This window comes from Chanos chanos, chromosome 2 (genome assembly GCF_902362185.1).
Source record: "Chanos chanos chromosome 2, fChaCha1.1, whole genome shotgun sequence".
Lineage (NCBI taxonomy): Eukaryota > Metazoa > Chordata > Actinopteri > Gonorynchiformes > Chanidae > Chanos > Chanos chanos.
In genome coordinates, this window is record NC_044496.1 from 17,511,550 (window position 1) to 17,534,256 (window position 22,707).

The window sequence follows — 22,707 nt, forward strand, 5'->3', positions numbered from 1 at the left end:
ATTCCATTTTTCCATAGTTCAGTTTCCAAATATATAAAGAGATGAAGGGCTCAAATCAAGAGAAAAAGAAACCTGTTCAGATGGATTTTTCTAATTTTACAGACATACTTTCTTCCAACTTTAGACTGTCTTCCAACTTTTATATCTACTTTGTATCCACTGCTTAATGACACATCCTCTGCTTTATCTGTTTCTAAAACGCATATACTCAGATCTTGCTATGGTTATCAGGAAATAATGTCACATTATCACAATGATGATGTTGATGATACCGATGATAGGAATGTGGGTTTGTTAATCCCTGCTCAGAGCACACATCAGTGTTGAAGGTGTTTTAGCAGATCTCCCGTTATCCGCATGAGTGAGCCTGGTGTCTGATGAGGGCGGAACTCCAGCGTGGGATAAAGGGACGGATGAGACTTGTTTGTTTAGTATGGCACTTTCACACCGACCGGAGCCACTCAACTACATAATGAGTCACAAAGCTGACAGAGACCACAGCTAGCCTATCCTGGCATAGGCATGCTAAGACATCACTAACCATCACCCACAGAACAGCTAGTCACGCAGAAATAGTCAGGCACATGCACACAAAGAATTAATATATTTAAACGCAGTAAAGATGGATTGCCAAACGCACTGAAATAAATCAAGACAATGCAAAGATGTAGAGCTATGTCTAGACTCATTTAGAAACAGTGTAGAGTTAGAGCTAAAGAGAAGCTTTGGTTTAGAGTAAGTTAGAGTTGAGCTTACGCTCCGTGTTCTGTGTCAGTGCAAAGAGTGAATTGTTGAGTGCTTGTTGAATCCGGTGCAATGAGCTTACCCTAATTGGTTGGACAGCTGTCTGAGCCCCTCCCTGGTTTATATGTATTAATGTTTTAGTGTGCGTGTCTTTTTTCCCATCAACACCTTTTACCCTGCAGCCAATCCCTCCCAGCCCTATCAAAATGTTTTTCCCTGTCAAACTTCTCTGGAAAAGTGTAAGCAAGCCCTTCATTTGTGTGACCATCTACATTAGTTAATGTGTTTAGTTTCTCTTAAGTTTACTTTATCACGTCATTTGATAATAAAATGTAACTAACACTGGAATGCAGCTTAGAGGATTTATTTAACTGCTGTTTGATCAAAGGAATGGGTCTTAGTCATGTTTTATGTAATTGTTGAACTCTATGCATGCCATGACTCGTCTCCATGGGAGGCACACTCAACTACTGAAGTATTGGAATGCTGTAAACCTGCATTCTAACACCTGCTACATACACACACACACACACACACACACACACACACACTTAATTATATATTGGTTGGAAGATCTCATTAGATATGGTTGTCTTCGGTGGAAGCAGGTCCCATTTGTCATTGCCAACATTCCATGTAACAGGAGAATGAGAAACTGACTGTGTGTGTTACAGACAATGTGTGTGTAGTTGTAAGTAAGACCCTAACACACTATTGCATCTACAGGATTTTGATGCAGTCTTAATCAAGAATACCAGATTCCACCAGGCAGTGACTCACCAGACCCTTGATTAACTGAACCATCAGTGTTTTGGTGGTTGGAACAAACAACTTGTGTATTCTGTAGACCTCCATGAGATGGATTTCCTAACCCTGCTCTGATGGAAATATAGTGAATAGTTCTGATCTCCAAAACTTTACTTAATGTGTTGACACAATTCATGTTTGAATACTGATGATTCAGCATTGTCACATTTTAAGGACAAATCTAAAGACCTGTAACTTGAGTGTATTACGTGTGTAGCTGACAGGAGTAGATAGCAAATGCAGTGAAAGAGGGCATGTTTTGTAAGGGAATGTAGTGTTAATGAATTCTGTTTACCCAAAACAGTCTTAAACCTTGCAGCACTGCAATGAGATATTACTGACTGTTAATTACTATACATATTTTGTACTCCCAAACTAAGGGCAAGATTGACTAAGACCATACCTAGTTTCCAATCTTGTTTTTTCTGAAATGAAAGATATGAAGAATGCCTTGCCTTTTCTAATGATACATTTTGGCTAAAGAGTTTTCAGGCTAAATTGTTTGTTCCATGGTTCTAACTTGTTTTTACTTTGGTAATCTGAATGTGATATAATTACAGAGACCCATCACTTACTGGGCTTAGCTGTGTGAAATGAAACGATTTTGACATGAAGAAAAACAGGAAGCAGTGTGACTACTCTGTCAGGTATCCTTTGTCTAGAGGCTGCAGTAGACACTTGTGTTGGCAGGTTGGTTCTCTTTTCAGGGAAGCAGAAACAGAGTAGAAGTGACAGGTATGTAAAGATTGGAATGTTCGCCATCCACACCTGAGCCAAGCACGCCCACCAGACCTGGCTTTTTATGTTTTATTGGCCAGCATTACAATGACTGACAAAAAAACAGCAATGGGGCGTGAACCTTTACTTTTGAAGAGAGCACTGAGAAAATGAGCTCAAAATTTGAGCCAATAGCAGTGAGGATTATACTGACATTTAGGTGGGGTTAAAGGGGAACAATACTCATTAGTGGGCTGTCTCTACAGAAAGTGTATGTGCAGCATGCAATGCAGGGTTAGTCTGTGAAGACCTGCCCAACACTCGGAATGTGTGAAAGGGGAACTCTGGTAAAGACCAAAAGGCTTATACCATCATCAGGGGAACAACAAGGCCATACACTTATCAGCTCGGCATGATCAGGGTTAAAGGTATGAATGAAAAAAAAACTGATTGTGACGGAGACCGTTTGATTAAACTAAATGCCTTCTCTGTCAGGACATTTGAACCTTGGTCTGAAGGAGCTGCAGACAGGTAGGGGGGTTTGGAGAAGTCTGAATTCTGAATGGTACTGCAAAGCCACGTCTTATGGTCGCTCACATCTCCTTATCACTTTTCCAGCCCAGCTAAAGATGGTGGATCCGTTGGACGGAGAACTGATAAGGGCATGTGCCCGACACTTACTACTGTATGTCTACATTCAGGGTTGTTCCCTGAGATGTTAAGACTCGCTGTGTGCGCATCTGTGTGTGTGTTTGGGTGTGTGTGTGGTGACTGCATGTGAGTTGGTGCGATTGCTTTCATTGTAATGTACATAAATTACTTCTTATTCACTTATTTTCTTCTGACATGGCAAAGAATGTAAGTTGATAGGTTGTTTATGCAAGTAAGTGAAATAAACATAATTACGGTAATGTCTTGTCCATTTGAGGCATATTGTGTTTTATTAGAAAAACTTTTCTTTCAAACTCAGTTGATCTTTAAAATAGAACATTGAATGCTTTTTAGAACCGAAGTACTTACATTATTTGAGGCTTTTAGAGATATAAATCTGTATTTCCTGCAAACATTTAATTATCTACTGCCTCCAGCACTGTATTTGTTACATAACTTCTTCTGGAATGACTGCATCAAAATTGAATGTGAAAAATTCAAGCCTCATTAACAGTATTTTATTCTATGTTTTTATGATTACTAAACAGTTTGGCTAAAACTGCTGTGAAAATGTTTTATTTATGTAAACTTTATTAAGGGGGGAGGGTGGTCGTACTAGGATCTTTACCTTCTTCCCAAGTGACTCCTGGTCAAGATGATTAAGCATCAAAAACTCAAAAAGGAAGAACACAAGAATGTATTTCTATCTTAAATGCATAATATACCTGCACTTACTCTGAATATACTCCAGTTAAATCTGCAGATTACAGACTTAATCTATATTTGACATGCGTATATATCTGTAATCTGTATTTGACATCTCTATATATTTAAGAGCATAAACCTGAGCTTGCGATATCATTTTAAATATGCTATGCTGGTCTGTTTGTTGTGGCAGTACAAAGGTGTAACCTGTGAGTGTGTGTGTGTGTGTGTGTCACAGAGAGTTTCATAAGAAATACACATATCCTGGTTTATGTATTAGATCCCATGATTTCTTCCATGTTCTTTATTGCATATCCATGTTTTTTCTGTTCGGTAATATCTGAATGATCACATTGTCCTGTAATGATGGTAGATGATAGACAAGTCTAAAATTCACAAACCCAACCAAGGACTGAATGATTTTTTACATCTACTGTATATATACTTTTAATATGCCCTCTAAAGTCTCAGTTTTTACAAGTAAAAGTAACATGAAAAATCATGTCAAAGGTTATTTTTAATTAAGCAAAAGATTTACTTAATTCATAATTTAATTCTAAATTTGACATTAATTAAAACATATTGAAAAGTTGACATATTTAAAAATACTTGAAAATCTTTAATTACACTGAACTCTTTATGTATCAAAGCATTCAAATGATTCTTATCTAAATGGTAGAACAACTCCTTTACGCAGTAAAGTGCTGGTATATGATAAGGCATCTGACACTTAATTAAGCCAAAGCCATATAATTTTATCTGCATTTCATTTGTGTCTGTATGAGAGAGAGAAAGAGAGAGATGGAGAGAGGAATCTTCTTTCTCCCTTCAGTCCAATCCCACCATAGACTCACTAAGGTCCCACAGTCTTCGTGCGGCAGCATCATCTTTGGCCTGTGGGGCAGGTTCTTTAGGAGCACAGTCACTGTCACAGAAAACAGATGGAGAACAAACAAAAGTTAGAGAAGAGGGTGCGGACTCCCGCAGACTCGTGCCTTGAACTCTGGGCTTTTCAGATGTCCTTGGCACAAGGACGAAAATCTGAGATGCGCCATTATTAATAAAATCCTGTGCCATAGAACCTAAAAACTGTAAACTGAACATTTATAAACCAAGATCTTGAGAATCTGAAGATTATAAACTGAGTATCCGGACCAATGAGTGCATGAGGTGAAAGAGGAAATGTGCATAATAAATCTTTATAGAACCGATAATCATTAGTAAACACAGACTTATAGTAGAGGCCACTTGTGTTCTGCAGACTTTCATCAACAGCACAGAAGATGGTTGTCTGTGCTCCTTCCCAGGGAGACTTGATTAGCATCATCACCATAGCAAACAGTGGCTTCATCCAGAAGTAAATTCTGCCCCAGGCATGCCGAGATAGTTCAGTACGGATCACTCCAGGATGAAGGCAGTAGACTGTCACACCAGTGCCTTTCAGAAAGAGATGGATGGAATTTGAGCGAGGACAGAGCGTGCTTGTGTGTGTGTGTGTGTGTGTGTGTGTGTGTGGATTTCTCATGAATTCTTTCACCTTTTAGTCTTGTTGCAAGCTCACGGGTAAAGAGGACATTGGCCAGCTTGCTCTGTGCATAACTCTTACGAGGACCATAGTCTTTCTCCAGGTCAATGTCATCAAAATAGATTTGACCTGCGGAAAAAAAAACAGAGAATGTTTCCAACAATGACATGGATTGAAAATTCCAGAGAAAATATGAACAGTTTAGAAAAATAAAAAATAATACAACCAAAAATAAATAATACAATCAAACAACCAAAACAGCTAAACCAGTTTTTTTTTGCAGCCAAAACAACTACATGAACCTATAAATCAGTCAACTTGTTTTTAAGTGCACAATAACCATGAACCACAATATTATAATAACACATTACTGGATAGTAATATGACAGCATAAAGCAGAAAGAAAATTAAATCATAGAATTTGGAAAAGTGTAAACGGGGAGACAAACACCTCTCTCATGGGCCAGACTGGAGACGTTGACTATCCGGCTGGGTGCGGACTTCTTCAGCAGATCAAGGAGGCAGTTGGTTAACAGGAAATGTCCTAAGTGGTTCACTCCAAATTGCATTTCAAATCCATCCTCTGTTGTCCATTTCGGGCACCACATGATACCTGATAGCACACAGAATGTTCAACAGTCTCTCAAATATTGAGAGATTCTTAGGACTGATCTTCTTAGGACAGATTGTGAACATACAGATTATGTTCAGCCAAACAGTCAATACTTGCAGCAATACTTGTAGCTAATGATTCATGTTTTTTTGGATCACTGATCAACACTAAAACTGTTCATTTGCATTTCAGTAATGAGTTTGTTGGGGAAAGACTGTGATAAGAACAGACTGTACCTGCGTTATTGATGAGGATGTCCAGTCTCTCCTCATTCTCCTGGATGTCTTTGGCCAGATCCCGGACGGACTGCAGTGACGCCAGATCTAACTTCTTCACTACTACATTCCCATTTCCACTCCTTTGCCTGATCTCCACTGCAGCGCTGTTGGCCCTGCCCATATCCCTGCAGGCCAGAATCACTCTTGCCCCTTCAAAGAACGCATCAATCATTAGACTTACCAACTATCATAATACCAATCGATTTGACACTTATCCACACAAGTCATCTGCACTTCAGTATGTTATCTCGTCTATAAGGAGTTTTGATGAGTCTTTTAATAAGGTATTTTATTATGCACGCTATTTATGAGAGTTTGTTCCAAGGCTCACCCCTCGTTGCCAAATCCACAGCCGTCTCTTTCCCGATTCCAGTGTTTGCTCCGGTTATCAACACCGTTTTGCCATCTTGTCTCGCTCTGCTTCGGCACACTGCACCGGCCATCCATTAACGAAACGCGTAGAGCCCTATACCTGCAAGCACACCCACAGTTACACCACCTGGCTAGACTTCAAGATTCACTTTATTATCCCACATTGTAGGAAATTTGGCTCGGGCTTCCAGGTTTCATCTGAATTTCACTTCACCTTTCACCTGAGTCGTATAATGACGGTAAACATTCCTTAATCAAACATAAATTACATCGCATGATCAAAGTCTAAAAGGAATTTGAGAAATAAACAAAAATACCTATTCATGGTTTGTAACCATAACATTCTACATTCTACACTGACATAAAAGTTTTGGTTGTCATAAATATGAAAGCAATATTCTCATAGTAATCCACGTTCATCATACTCACTAAATGATCGGAAAGAGATGAAAATGCAACACGCAAAATGATTCTGGAAAAAAGCATTTAGGGTTTACCAACGAAAGCTGTAACACCAATTGCTGTGGCATGTTCATCTGCAAACTGTTTCAAACTGTTCTCCATCATGGAAGTTGACCACAGCACCAGTATCTCCCCTTACCGATGAAGTTTCCTGTCAAAGGCTTTCAAGGTAGTTTCGCAGCTAGTGACGATAGAAACGATCTTCCGGGTAAACTATGCGTTCCACAGCATCTCACCAACCTCCCCTTTGTTACTTCGTTTTGACTACATGCCGACGAACGAAAACAAACAGGCAGTTTAAAGTTTGAACACCCTTGAAAGTTCCAAAATAAGAGTCCCAGTGCAAACGCAGACATTGCGGGGCTTTTAAACTGTATGCACTAAAATGTACTAAAATTCTAATGTGTATTAGAATATTTTGGATGGATTCTGATTCAACGCCAACATTTTTAGAAGGACCAGGGAGCCGAAGTCAATGACTTGGAGTTTTATCTCAGAGTATAACCTGCGCAGGGAGCCACCTCAAGCATAGAATCAAGAAGTGACTGCCTGACAGTCAAAAAGGCATAGCATATGTACCTGACAGATAGCACGGTTAGCATGAATCAGTCAGTCATAATGTTAACAGAAATGAATAACTTATATCACTTAGTTACACTGATGGCACCGGGAACTCTAATCTGCAGCACAGAACAGACAGTATCGAGTTGTTTACTCTGTGGCTGTCCCTGGCCTGCGAACCAGATGAGTCCTTGTGGCATCATCCTGGGACAGAGGAGGATGCCCGTGGAAGTGATAAGGCAGCTGGAATGCCCCAAACCGTTTCTTCCAGTCCTTGAGACAGTCATCTGACAGTGTGTACTGTCATGCTGAGTGTCCTGCTATATCAGGTAAAGGAACTACTCAAAGGATGTGAACAAATGCTACCCAGCATTTATCCAGTTGTCCCCAATTTAAGTGATGAGTGCATTTATTCATTTTCATGAATGACACCATGACATCCTGTTGGTCCTCTGACCTTTCTATAATTTCCCAAAATACCAATTGTTGTCATAAACAACAGCCACAAATTTTCCTGGCCGCAGGTCATTTTACTGGAAATCTGGAGATTGCTGAACTGTGTTAGTAGAGACTGCAACTTTGGTATGCTCAATGTCTTCAGACAATCGGAATATCAGGACTTCGTTCTTACTTGCAGAGAGTACACGCTCTCAGATGACTGTCTCGAGGACTGCAAGAAATGGTTTGAGGTATTTATAGGAAAAAAAGCATGACTTAGTGTCATTTTCAAATGTTCTGGTATTCCATGTCAATGTTGTAATCAATCGTATAGGTTAATGTGATTTTCTGATTGTCTGGGTTATAGTCCAGAAGGTAAATCCAAGACAAGTTTTTTGTTTCTGTGACTGAAAATGAATCTGTGTAAACATGATAAACAATGTCTTGTAGGCATTACAGGCTTGAATAAAAGCACATTTTTTTACATTCACTGTTTGGTGTAACAGAATTAAACATGGAACTGACCACAAAAGTGACAGTAAATCTGAAGCTCATAAAATTCATTCTAGAAGGAACACATACATACTATTTTGTACATAGTGTATTTCATATAGATAAAATGCTCCCAGAAAATGTCAAGTAAATTGGACGTCTGCTACCAGGTGAAATGACCCCTGTCACAAAGTGCATGAAAATAATTTTTGACAAGTTAGGTGAGACACTGTACCAACATTAATGCTTTAATTATTCCAGATCCTATTTATTCTTAAAGTGCCCACAAATGTGTGCAAAACTGTAAAAAATCAGCTCTGTACACTCATATTTTCCTGACTGTTTATACCTCTAAATATGGTTCAGACCAATTTTGTAACCATGTTTAGGCCTCTATATCTATTCAGCCATTCCATCCAGCATAAAAAATACAGATTTGGAATCTACTGGAAGTACTGAATCAGCATGCCAAATTTCAGAATTCTGGTCATATTTATGGCCAAGTTACTGAGCTCCAAAGATCAGAAAAATGTCCTTGACTGAAATATGCTTACTTTAGAGGTAGTTTTCACGAGTACTAAATAAATTCTAAACAGAAATGTTTTGGGAGTAGGAAGCTAAAATTTTGGGATATGTCATGTTAGAGTGCATTCTTCAAGACAAAAAAATTATCAGCCAATTTTGAGATGGTGTGGTGGAAAGATTTTCCCAATTTGGCTGAAATGACATGGAATGACCCAGGGGAAAGTATCAATGGCAAGAGGCTATTTTCTGGGGTACAGCAGGGCACTTAAAGGTACTGGTGGCATAAACAGAAAACAGCAGTAGTTTGGTTCCATCACCTTCGTATGAAGGAATATTCGCAAAACTACTCTGTAAACTGCAGCAAAACTGCAGGTGTCACAAATGTAGGTAGTTTCTGTGGGCCACAGTAGCATTGTAACAAGACCGGCTATTATGCCTACTATTTTAAACAAGTACACTTCCCACCTTAAGTTTATTCTTTTGTTACGTCCTTGGACGTATTTTTGTGGCTGCCTGAGTGTTTCTCTCGCTCTCACTATCTCTCCCTCTCGCTCCCCACCCCATTTTTCCTTGCAGATTGCTGCTGGGTCACGATTGGGCTGGAGAACGTGCGAAGGAATTTTAAAAGACGATGGCTGCGCAGCGCACATCTGGCTGAACCTCCTGCTAAACTCCTGCTGCTGTGTCAATAGAGTATCTTCTTGTATAAGTATTTTCTGGTGATGATGTGGACTAGTGAGTCCACATCGAGTGTAATTTGTAAATAGCTGTAAATAGTTATCGTGTTGATTTCTTTTCTGTCGTTTTCTTAGTCAGCAGTGGTAGGGGGTGGGTGCAGTTTCAGTTGAGCGTATTTTCTCCTGTTTATGTTAGTTAGGGAGGGAAGTTGATTTGTCTTTTTGTATTCTTTTGGCTAGGTTATTCCCTTCCCTTTAGTTAGATGTATTTTGTTTGTTTATTTTCGCCTGGCTCACCCCCGAAGTCTTTTGTGTTTTGTAAATAATGATATTTAGTAATAAAAGCTGACTAGTATCATATCGGTGTTGAGTGTTGTTTCGGGGTTTACTCTGGTGGCAGGAGAAGGAGGTTCTCCCACGCATTTATGTTTCACCCCACCCTAGACAGGATCGTAACACTTTAAACATCCATGTTCTTCAACTTTACAACATTGGCTGACTGTAATGAACTAATGACTGTGTTTGGTTTGTACGGATGTATCACTAAGCTCCAGAAATCTTGACTGTATTTGAGTCTGTCAGTCACTTTAAATTTTTAACTGCCCAGCTAGGACGTGCACACACCTGTTTTATAGGGGAGAAATCAGACCCAGTTAGGAAGTGAGGTAGGATAACATCAGAGGTGGCACACGCATTCTGTACTCAAGTAGAAGTACAGATACTTGTGTAAACAAAGACTCTGGTAAAAGTAGAAGTGGGCCTACTGATTCAACTTCTTTCCTTAAGTAAGAGTGAAAAAGTAAACAAAGGATCGGGCTTAGGGTTGTGCTCAGTAAAACCGATAATGATCAGTTAAAAAATGCCTTGATCAGCCCCAATACCTATCTTTGAGATCGGATTGGGACATCCCTAATTTGGACAATTTAATGCAAACAACGTTGTTCAAAGTAATTTTGCATGCTCCAGAGAATAGACGAACTGTACATTTGTTTTAGTCCAGTAAGACACACCACTCCATTACATAAAATATTAAGTAATAATAGCACTTACACACATATGTGAACTCCTTCCCTGCCATTGCTCCGGCAGGTATCTGAGGTAAATGCTCGTGCCCACATGTCAGTTGACAGAGAGCGTCTCTGAAGGAAAAACTTCCGGCAAAGTAATATACGTGTTCCCTAGCTCCCTGCACACTGGGCAGTTCCCTTGGAACTGAACACAGTGGATGCATCCAAATAGTCAAAAAAATTACGTCCTATGTCCTTTCCTAACCACTTCTCCTTTCCTGCGAGACTGTTTGCTGCTTGAAGATCCACCAAGCAAGGATGAAGTGTCTGGCGGAAGCAGGGGCAGCATGATGCACAGGTGTACAACCTTGTGAGACGCAGGATGGGCGAGGCATGGAGGCACCTGATTACGCTCAGAATCTCCAAGTGTTGCAAACTAATCCCTCTGACATCAAGTCTATGAGGATTCAGATTAAATGGCCTGCAGCTTACATGCCTTCACTGTGGAAGCAGTTTGATGAAGATTTCAACCAAATTCTGGAGGCAACAGTGAAGGGGGAGGCAGATAGGAAGCTACAAACTGACAATAATTGTCAGCATCGCAGCTGAATGGTTCGGAGAAGAGGAGAAGAAAGGCTCCAAAACACCTTACTTGAAGAACCAAAGAGCAGTGAGGATCCAGAACATCAGGCAGGAGATGAAAGCGCTGAAGTCCCAGTACAAGGAGGCAGAGAAAGAGGAATGCATTGGCTTGGCCCAGCTGATGTGCATCCTGCGAAAGTAGACTGGTGTCCTCCGCCAGGCAGAGTGGCGTCGGAGGCGTCATCGCGAAAGGGCCCATAAACGCGCTGCCTTTATCGCCAACCCCTTCAAGTTCACCAAGGAGCTGCTGGGGCAGAAGCACAGTGGGAAACTGGCCTACACACAGAAAGATACAGACCAACATCTGAAGCAGACATACTGTACAGCAACCTTGAAGGAGAGCAGGAGTTGGGAGAGTGCAACATGCTAATAGACCCCTCTGAACCGAACCCATCAGGGAGGCCAGAGAGAACAAGGGCAATCTGTCAGTGTTGTGGCTCGACCTGGCAAACGCATTTTGCTCCATTCCACACAAGCTGGTGCTACGGCTGATTACTACAGCAATTTCAAGATGAGGGTCTCCTCAGGAGCAATTTCATCAAGCTGGCACAAAGTAGAGATCGGCATCATCACAGGGTGCACTATCTCTGTGACACTGTTCTGCCTGGCCATGAACATGCTCACTAAGTCTGCTGAATTGGAGGGCAGGGGGCCCAGAATGAATTCCACTCAATGGCAACCACCCATCAGGGCATTCATGGATGATCTCACAGTTACAACAGAATACAACAGTCCCAGGCTGCTGGTGGATTCTGCAGAGGCTTGAAAAGCTGGTAGAGTGCTCCCGGATGCATTTCAATCCAGTCAAATCAAGATCTATGGTGTTGAGGAAAGGGAAGGTGGAGGACAAGTTCCGGTTCAACATCGCAGGAACTGCCATCCCAACCATCACAGAGAAGCCAGTCAAGAGCTGAGGTAAGGTTTTTGACAGTTCTCTGAGGGACATTACATCCATCCAGTCAACCTGCTCTGAGTTCCGTGGACAAGTCTGGCCTACCTGGGAAGTTCAAAGCCTGGGTGTATCAGCACAGCATTCTTCCCAGAATCCTGTGGTCCCTCCTCGTCTATGCAGTTCTGATCTCTGACCTTAGAGAGGAGGGTCAGTAACCACCTCAGGAGATGGCTGGGGCTGCCAAAGAGCCTGAGCGGCATCGCACACTATGGACACCACAACAAACCGCAACTGCCCTTCAAATCCTTGGAGGAAGAATTCAAGGTAAGGAGAGCCGGACAATAGGTACAGTGCAGGGACTTAAGTGATCTGAGGGTGGTCAAAGCAGGGATCCAAGTGAGAACTGGCAGGAAGTGGAGGGCAGAGGAAGCTGTTCAGGAAGCAGAGGCAAGGGTGCATCACAAGAGGCTGGTGGGCTAGGATCCTTTCCAGCTCCCCAAATGAACACCATCAGAGGGAAGGAAAGGCGCTGCCTAGTTCAGGAGGAGACGAGAACTTGCAAGACAGTGGGAATGAAGCAATAGGGAGCTTGGACAAGATGAGAGAACACTGTTGAGAGGAAAGTGACCTGGGCTGAGCTTTGGAAAGCTGAGCCACACCTCATCCAATTTCTCACTCAGGCAGTGTATGATGTGCTTCCAAGCCCATCAAATCTGCACTCATGGGGCAAAGCAGAGTCACCAGTGTTCCCACTAGGCTACAACTGAGGAAGCCTGAGCACATCCTCAGCTGCTGCACAAAGGCACTTGGAGAGGGATGGTGCTGATGGAGGCATGATCAGGTCCTGGAAACCATCACTGAAGCCATCAGCGCAGGAGTTGAGTAGGCAATGAGGTCCCAACCCTCCAGGCAGGCCATCGCCTTTGCCAAAACCTGCTAAAAAAACATCTGCCTGCATCCTGACCTCAGCAAGGGACTGGCAGCTGTTGGTGGGCTTTGAACAGCAGCTGCAGTTCCCCAACCATATTGCAGACACCACCCTGTGACCAGACATTGTACTTGTGTATGAGTCCATCAAGCAAGCTGGTGCTGCTGGAGCTGACAGCCCCATGGGAAGATCACTTGGAAGAGGCCTTTGAAAGGAAGCTTGCCAAGTACACAGGACTGGTCAGCAGCTGCCAGCAGGCTGGATGGAGAGTGAGGTGACTCCCAGCAGAGGCTGGATGCAGGGGATTCGCAGCCCATTCTATAGTCAGAGCCTTCAGAGATTTGGGCATCGAGGGAGAAAGGAAGAGGAGAGCGATCTGTAGTACCACCAATGTGGCAGAGAGGGCCTTAAGATGGCTGTGGCTCAAAAGAGGAGAGCCATGGAGTCATAAGTGGCTTAAGAGAGGAGAGCCATGTAGTCATAAGTAGCTAGCCATCTGGACACAAGCTGGGGTCTGATCAGCCCTGGGTGGGTCACCTGGAGGACCGTGTATGATGCTGAAAGACCCGAAACACCCGATGATTCCAGGAACATCACTGAGGATGTGTCCAGAGGCATCAGTAGATGTATGTACACAACAGGGGGGTTATAAAGTCTGCTTCAGCAATGAGTTCTGCACCTTTTTTCATAAAGTTGTATACCTGGACTTCCATGCAGGAGAAGTAAGGCCATTACTTCCTGACATGAACAGAGCGTGTAGGAGCCGAAATGATTATATTTTGAGTTTGCAGTGTCTCACACTCCTTTTTTGTTTTTTGAGCTTAACCCCATCTAGTGGTTGGAATGACATTGACAGAAAAAGCCAGGTGATGCTACCTGGAGAGTGTGGCCAGAGCAGGAAGAGACAGTCTTTGACCTCATATCCTCAAGCCCAGGCTGCCACAGACACTGCTCCTGCTTTGTTTCGGTTAATCCTTAATTTACTTTAGCAATCCTCATTTTCATTTAAGTTTTGAATTCCTGAGCATTGTGTTCTTTTATAGTTTGTAATGAATATTTTTTTATTTCTTGAATGACATCTTTTTGTGGACCTTGGACTGTTTTGGGTGTGGAGAGTCAGACATTTTTGGTCAGCCACCATAGTGGTTATCAATAGGAAAGGAAATAACCACTACAGAGCATATATCTATACATCTGTAATCTGTATTTGACATCTGTATATATTTAAGAGCATAAACCTGAGCTTGCGATATCATTTTAAATATGCTATGCTGGTCTGTTTGTTGTGGCAGTACAAGGGTGTACACTGTATGTGTGTGTGTGTGCGTACATCTCACAGAGAGTTTCATAAGAACTACGCATATCCTGGTTAATGTATCAGATCACATGATTTCTTCTATGTTCCTTAGTGCATTTCCATGTTTTTTCTGTTCTGTAATATTTGAATGATTACATTGTCTTGTGATGATGGTAGATGATAGACAAGTCTAAAATTCACAAACCACACAAAGACTGAATGATTTTTTACATCTACTGTATATATACTTTTAATATGCCCTCTAAAGTCTCAGTTTTTACAAGTAAAAGTAACACGAAAAATCTGTTTCATTGCACAGGTTATTTTTAATTAAGCAAAAGATTTACTTAATGCATAATTTAATTCTAAATTTGACATTAATTAAAACATATTGAAAAGCTGACATATTTAAAAATACTTGAAAATCTTTAATTACACTGAACTCTTTATGTATCAAAGCACTCAAATGATTCTTATCTAAATGGTAGAACAACTCCTTTACGCAGTAAAGTGCTGGTATATGATAAGGCATCTGACACTTGATTAAGCCAAAGCCATATAATTTTATCTGCATTTCATTTGTGTCTGTACGAGAGAGAGAAAGAGAGAGATGGAGAGAGGAATCTTCTTTCTCCCTTCAGTCCAATCCCACCATAGACTCACTAAGGTCCCACAGTCTTCGTGCGGCAGCCTCGTCTTTGGCCTGTGGGGCAGGTTCTTTAGGAGCACAGTCACTGTCACAGAAAACAGATGGAGAACAAACAAAAGTTAGAGAAGAGGGTGCGGACTCCCGCAGACTCGTGCCTTGAACTCTGGGCTTTTCAGGAGATGTCCTTGGCACAAGGACGCTAAGACTGAAAATCTGAGATGCGTCATTATTAAACTAAAACCCTGTACCATAGAACCTAAAAATTGTAAGCTGAACATTCATAAACCAAGATCTTGAGAATCTGAAGATTATAAACTGAGCATCCAGACCAATGAGTGCATGAGGTGAAAGAGGAAATGTGCATAATAAATCTTTATAGAGCCGATAATCATTAGTAAACACAGACCTATAGTAGAGGCCACTTGTGTTCTGCAGACTTTCATCAACAGCACAGAAGATGGTTGTCTGTGCTCCTTCCCAGGGAGACTTGATTAGCATCATCACCATAGCAAACAGAGGCTTCATCCAGAAGTAAATTCTGCCCCAGGCATGCCGAGATAGTTCAGTACGGATCACTCCAGGATGAAGGCAGTAGACTGTCACACCAGTGCCTTTCAGAAAGAGATGGATGGAATTTGAGCGAGGACAGAGCGTGCTTGTGTGTGTGTGTGTGTGTGTATGTGTGCGTGCATGGATTTCACATGAATTCTTTCACCTTTTAGTCTTGTTGCAAGCTCACGGGTAAAGAGGACATTGGCCAGCTTGCTCTGTGCATAACTCTTACGAGGACCATAGTCTCTCTCCAGGTTAATGTCATCAAAATAGATTTGACCTGCGGAAAAAAAAAAACAGAGAATGTTTCCAACAATGACATGGATTGAAAATTCCAGAGAAAATATGAACAGTTTAGAAAAATAAAAATACAATTAACAACCAAAACAGCTAAACCAGTTTGTTTTGCAGCCAAAACAACTACATGAACCTATAAATCAGTCAAATTGTTTTATAAAATACACAATATCGACCATGAACAACAATATTATGATAACACACTACTGGATAGTCATATGACAGCATAAAGCAGAAAGAAAATTAAATCATAGAATTTGGAAAAGTGTAAACGGGGAGACAAACACCTCTCTCATGGGCCAGACTGGAGACGTTGACTATCCGGCTGGGTGCGGACTTCTTCAGCAGATCAAGGAGGCAGTTGGTTAACAGGAAATGTCCTAAGTGGTTCACTCCAAATTGCATTTCAAATCCATCCTCTGTTGTCCATTTCGGGCACCACATGATACCTGAGAGCACACAGTATGTTCAACAGTCTCTCAAATATTGAGAGATTCTTAGGACTGATCTTCTTAGGACAGATTGTGAACATACAGATTATGTTCAGCCAAACAGTCAATACTTGCAGCAATACTTGTAGCTAATGATTCATGTTTTTTTGGATCACTGATCAACACTAAAACTGTTCATTTGCATTTCAGTAATGAGTTTGTTGGGGAAAGACTGTGATAAGAACAGACTGTACCTGCGTTATTGATGAGGATGTCCAGTCTCTCCTCATTCTCCTGGATGTCTTTGGCCAGATCCCGGACGGACTGCAGTGACGCCAGATCTAACTTCTTCACTACTACATTCCCATTTCCACTCCTTTGCCTGATCTCCACTGCAGCTCTGTTGGCCCTGCCCATATCCCTGCAGGCCAGAATCACTCTTGCCCCTTCAAAGAACGCGTCAATCATTAGACTTACCAACTATCATAATACCAATCGATTTGACACTTATCCACACAAGTCATCTGCACTTCAGTATGTTATCTCGTCTATAAGGAGTTTTGATGAGTCTTTTAATAAGGCATTTTATTATGCACGCTATTTATGAGAGTTTGTTCCAAGGCTCACCCCTCGTTGCCAAATCCACAGCCGTCTCTTTCCCGATTCCAGTGTTTGCTCCGGTTATCAACACCGTTTTGCCATCTAGTTTCGCTCTGCTTCGGCACACTGCACCGGCCATCCATTTACGAAACGCGTAGAGCCCTATACCTGCAAGCACACCCACAGTTACACCACCTGGCCAGACTTCACCTTTCACCTGACAACTGAGTCACTGTATTATGAATGTAAGCATTCCTTAATCAAATATACTGTAAATTTCAATGCAGGATCAAAGTCTAAAAGGAATTTTAAAAATAAACAAAAAACAAAAATACCTATTCATGGTTTGTAACCATAACATTCTACACTACACGAAATAAAAGTTTTGGCCATCCTTAATGTGAAAGCAATATTCTCATAATAATCCACGTTCATCATACTCACCAAATGATCGGAAAGAGATCAAAATGCAACACGCAAAATGATTCTGGAAAAAAAAAGCATTTAGGGCTTACCAACGAAAGCTGTAACACCAATTGCTGTGGCATGTTCATCTGCAAACTGTTTCAAACTGTTCTCCATCATGGAAGTTGACCACAGCACTACTGACCAATATCTAACGATGAAGTCTCCTGTCGAAAGCTTTCAATGTGGTTTCGCAGCCAGTGACGATAGAAACGATCTTCCTGGAAAACTATGCGTTCCACAGCATCTCACCAACCTCGCCTTTGTTAGAATGACTCATCAAAACCATATCAAAACTACGGATCACTTATAAGCATCTTCCTGCCCGGATACTTAGTTACTGCGTTTTGACTACGTGCCGAGGAACAAAACAAATAGGCAGTTTAAAGTTTGAACACGCCTGATAGTTCCAAAATAAGAGTCCCAGTGCAAGGGCAAACATTGCAATTGTATGCACTAAAATGTCGTAAATTGGAATAATTTGCTATGACGAATGAATATACGCAAAACGCATCTATAAAGTGCGGCAAGACTGCAGGTTTCGCAAATGAAGATAGTTTCTATGGGGCACAGTAGCATTGTAACAAAGCTGGCTATTATGCCTACTATTTTAAACAAGCTTCCCACCTTAAGTTTATTCTTTAAATGTCCGTGTTCTTCGGCTTTACAACATTGGCTGACTATAATGAACTAATGACTGTGTTTGGTTTGTACGGATGTATCAGCCTCAGAAAATCTGATTTGAGTTTAAATTTTTAACTGCCAAGTTACGAAGTGCACACACCTGTTTTATAGGGGAGCATAAGACCCAGCTAGGAAATGAGGTGGAATAAAATTCTGCAAATATCTACACTGTGTAAGCCTACCCTTTGCTTACACTTTCCATGGATGTTACGTACTTCCTATGCACATAATTTATTGCTATTGGAGGTCGCATTGCTTTACGCAGAGAACAATGGGTACAGTTGCAACAATGCATTGAAACTGTGTACTGTGTAGGCTACAAAGTATACTGCCACTCTGTCAGCGTGCTTATTAAAATTGTGTTGGACACAAACTGATGTGTGAAGTTTTAAGTACAATTTGGAAGACGACGCTGATTTCTCTCTTCATCATTCTTGTTATGTGAACGTTATGTAATTCTTACAGATGCCGATCCAAAACCAGCTTCAGTTTGTAAATGTCTCACGAGACAAACTGACATCAAAAGCATGCCAAAACTGTATCTAGTGTATCTAATCATAAACAGTCCTCATATGATATATTAGAATGTCCGGCATATAATCCAATAATCCAGTTATGAGTACCTTTGCTTGAACGCCGCTTTGGCGAAATGAACCTTAAGACAGAAAACAAGATCCAAAACCAGCTTCAGTTTGTAAATGTCTCACGAGACAAACTGACATCAAAAGCATGCCAAAACTGTATCTAGTGTATCTAATCATAAACAGTCCTCATATGATATATTAGAATGTCCGGCATATAATCCAATAATCCAGTTATGAGTACCTTTGCTTGAACGCCGCTTTGGCGAAATGAACCTTAAGACAGAAAACAAGAGTTGTGTACTACCATTTAAAGTAAAGGAATACAGAAGAATAAGAATTAGGAAATATAAAAAAGGTGCACGACTAAAATAAACAAATAAAATAAAAGTAAAACATGCACATGAGATTGATTTACGGAGTGAAATTTTTCATGTTTTACAATTTTAGGGCACTTTTCCTACACAAATAACAAATCTACTCATCTCGGTATTTCCAGCTCTCGGCAACCGGAAGTACTTTACTTCGTGCCACGTCAGTTGTGTTGGTTCGCGTGTCTCGTGCAGGCTGTCAAACTGGTATTTGAAGCGTACAGACCTACTGTATGCCCCTTTCCCGTCTGCTAGAACTGTCTTTCTTATTTTCTTATTGATTTGCAAAATTCTAGAAGAATGTTAAGTATAGGATTGTTAATTTTGGCAGTATCCACTGTCTTGGTTAGTGGCACTGAATTAACGTTTGAATTACCCGATAACGAGAAACAGTGTTTCTACGAAGATCTTGAGGAAGGAGTCAAGTTTGACATTGATTTTCAAGTAAGCATGTAAATACTTTTGCAATATGTCTGATCATTCTTTTCAGTTTTCCACTATGCTTACTGAAGACGAAGGCAACAGAACTTTTAAACCATGCTAAATGTTCAACCTTGTCTGAAAACTTTTTTAAGCTCCCAATTTGCTATAACGGGAAAAACCATAGCAATTACGTCATTTGGTCATGTCAGTCTACGGGAGATTCTAGACTTGGCCTAAAATGTATTCATCTTTTATTTGTCTGTTAGTTTTTTTCTAACCGTGGTTACGTACTTGGCAACATAGGCTGTAGTATAGCATTAAAATTGCATTTGGTGAGTGCTAAATGTCTCAGCATTGATTCTTAGAGATAAGACTACATCATATGCATGACAGCAGATGTCATGCAATGCTTACATTTTTGTTCCCCTTTGTAGGTTATTGCAGGAGGAAACTATGATGTTGACTGTTTTGTAACAGATCCGCAGAATAACGTTCTATATCAGGAGAGGAAGAAACAGTATGACAGCTTCTCTCACACCACAATCTTGAAGGGGGTTTACAAAGTCTGCTTCAGCAATGAGTTCTCCACCTTTTCTCATAAAATTGTTTACCTGGACTTCCGTGCAGGAGAAGAAAGGCCGTTACTTCCTGACATGAACAGAGCCACAGCTCTAACACAGGTAAACACAGCTTTGTCACAAACACAGTGATGACTCTCTCTTAGGTAAGCAAAGCACGGTTGCAAACTTAGCAATGACACCAGGTAGACGCAAGACCGGAGCAGAGGAGCTCACCTCTTGTTAGTTAAGTACACTAAACTGCATTCACTCTCATTCCAGTTCCATGCATTTGGCAAACGTAATAAATTTGTCTCATAAGAACTCCAGTTCTTGTCACACATTTCTTTAAGGTCTCCCAGGTCTGGCACGCCTCATTAAAATCATCAACTAATTGTCAGTCCATTAAAACAAGTACACCAGTGCATGACTGGAGCAAAAAGTTAAAAAAAAGTCCAGGGCTTTGAGGAATTGATTTACAAACCTTGCGTTGAGCACAAGGCTGATAGCATTTTTAATAATGGTAGTGTAGATAACTAACTCATGTTCAAGTTCCATTGATGAGTGAGTTAGTTTTAAGGAGGAAGACTCAGTGGTCTATTCTGAAGTCTCTCTGGAGCTTCTCAGAATGTGAGACCCTTGCCTGACCTCTTGTCTCTTTCAGATGGAATCTGCCTGCCTGTCCATCCATGAGATCCTAAAGGTAGTGTCCGACTCTCAGACATGGTATCGACTGAGGGAGGCTCAGGACCGCATTCGAGCTGAAGATCTGCACGACCGGGTGTCGTACTGGTCCATTGGAGAGACAGTAATACTGTTTGTGGTCAGCCTTGGTCAGGTCATGATGCTCAAGAGCTTCTTCACTGAGAAGAAAACCAATGTAGCCACTAGCACTTAAGCTACTGTTACTTGATGTCAACCCTAAACCAATCCTTTCCTCCCCATCATCCACATACCACTCCCCCAGGCCTTTTTGAAACGTACTTAATTATATTTACAATGCTGCCCCAAAGTGCATTTTTTGATATTTGAACTGTTGTGTGTGGGTTGAAGAAGAAGGCACTGCACAGTTGCACATTCCTAGTGATACAATTCAATTTTGGGACAGGTATATGTAGTCAACTAAAACTGGTGATGAAAAACACAGCAGAATGACTAGTTCTGTACCTGTTTGTATCATGACTACTATGGTATCTTCCATCTTATCACAAACTGCATGGTCACCTTATCTCAACCCTGATTTGAAGATGTGTAGTACTTGAAAAAATTGTTACAATACACCCACACATCACCAGTGTAATGTCTGACCAGGTTATGAAGTGGATTAGCAAACTTACTCCCAAAGAATTCATAAGGGAGATTTTCAAGCTCCAACTCAAGTGATTTTTTTGCCTTTTCTTTCTTTGTCTCTTTTGAACATTCTCAAACATCAATTCAGACAGAACTTGAAACAAGAAAAGTTCAAGTAAAGAACGAGGTTGCCTTTCAGCATGCAGCATCCTTGAGCTGCATTCAATTGTTAAAGTCATTGTTCAGAGCACCTGTTTACCAGCTGTTAAACATCTGTTACATATTTTGGTGACCTCTCTAACTGAAAAGAGTCCCAGTTGTATGTGAATGAAATTTAAATGTGTGACACATTTCCGTTAAACTGATAAAAATGTATAATTATTGCCTTACTTTGTTACATGTAAAGCTGCAATGGAAATGGTAAACATTTTTTGCCAAAGGGAAAGCTGTTTGATACTGAAGATAAAAATTTTAGTACCTCCCGTGAACCTGGCTCCATATTCACTCTGGACAAAAATGTCATATGACAATCCATCATTGCATTATAATCAGTGAACCATGGTCTTTGCATCATGCTCACTCATTGAAAACAAATGTTAGACCATTATGCCATATAAAATTTTGTGAGACATTAAGGCTGTCGACAAGTTTTAGTTGATGTCCGTTGATTGACAGTTTGGTTGTTTAAAGTTGCAGGTCATCCATATTATTCAGTCTATTTACTGTGTGAAAAGGGTTGTGAAGGATTATGTTTGTATTAATTGAATTTAGCAGGAGTTTCAGGTAGGTTTTTTTTAAAAAGATCTTTTATCTTAGATCTTGTGATATTTTTCAGATTAAGAATTATTTGAGTTTCTGTTTCTCTTTCAAATTTTTTTATATTGACCTAGTGAAATGTTCGAACATTTTTTCAGAGCAAAATTTTATTCGTTCTGATTGAAGGTGGTATAGATAGTATATGAGGCATCCTTTCCAAAATTTTTTATTTTTTTTTTACGGTTATTTCTGTACGTTGTAATACAGGCACAGCACGGAATGCACTCCAAGTGATACATCACCAGAGGGGGTAAGTGTTGTTTGAATTGACTGACCAGATCAGCAGGAACTTCGTAAAACGAGCGAACTATCGGATTTCTGTCCTATAGTAAGGTATCCAGTTTATTTCATGATATAACCGCAAGGTAAATTCGATGACTGAATACGGTGCAAAAACTCTGCACTAATTGGATTGATTAATGCACTGCGTCAGATAACTACCTGCTATTTATATTTGGATTTATCCTCTGAAGTTGCTCGAAAATTTAAAAAATAGCCAAATTAAAATGTGTTGATAATTACACTGGCCAAGCGTTTGGATATTAGTGAACAGCAGTCTTGGGTTTTCCAGCACGCAGGACAAATTGCGACTTAACCCGCCCGTCACTGAGATTTGAATATGGATATGTTGTGTTGTCTGGCCGGTCACTGCAGCGCA

General features: G+C 40.8%; 2 protein-coding genes and 2 pseudogenes across 2 annotated transcripts; 2 read left to right on the top strand and 2 right to left on the bottom strand.

Annotated features, from left to right (window-relative positions):
* Window positions 1-4,259: 4,259 nt before the first annotated feature.
* Window positions 4,260-6,979, bottom strand: LOC115830237 (retinol dehydrogenase 13-like; annotated as a pseudogene).
* A 3,988-nt stretch (window positions 6,980-10,967) lies between these two features.
* Window positions 10,968-13,524, top strand: LOC115804618 (uncharacterized; annotated as a pseudogene).
* Window positions 13,525-14,859: 1,335 nt separating this feature from the next.
* On the bottom strand, window positions 14,860-18,194 carry si:ch211-107o10.3 (retinol dehydrogenase 13). Its single transcript, XM_030794102.1, has 7 exons — window positions 17,378-18,194; window positions 16,890-17,030; window positions 16,517-16,708; window positions 16,119-16,280; window positions 15,698-15,814; window positions 15,389-15,593; window positions 14,860-15,067 (listed from the first exon to the last, which is right to left on the bottom strand). Exons 1-7 carry the CDS (start codon window positions 17,445-17,447, stop codon window positions 14,971-14,973), a joined length of 984 nt encoding a protein of 327 aa, XP_030649962.1. The 5' UTR covers window positions 17,448-18,194; the 3' UTR covers window positions 14,860-14,970.
* Window positions 18,195-19,149: 955 nt separating this feature from the next.
* On the top strand, window positions 19,150-21,721 carry tmed3 (transmembrane p24 trafficking protein 3). Its single transcript, XM_030766442.1, has 3 exons — window positions 19,150-19,407; window positions 19,821-20,066; window positions 20,608-21,721. Exons 1-3 carry the CDS (start codon window positions 19,264-19,266, stop codon window positions 20,839-20,841), a joined length of 624 nt encoding a protein of 207 aa, XP_030622302.1. The 5' UTR covers window positions 19,150-19,263; the 3' UTR covers window positions 20,842-21,721.
* The last annotated feature ends 986 nt before the right edge of the window (window positions 21,722-22,707 follow it).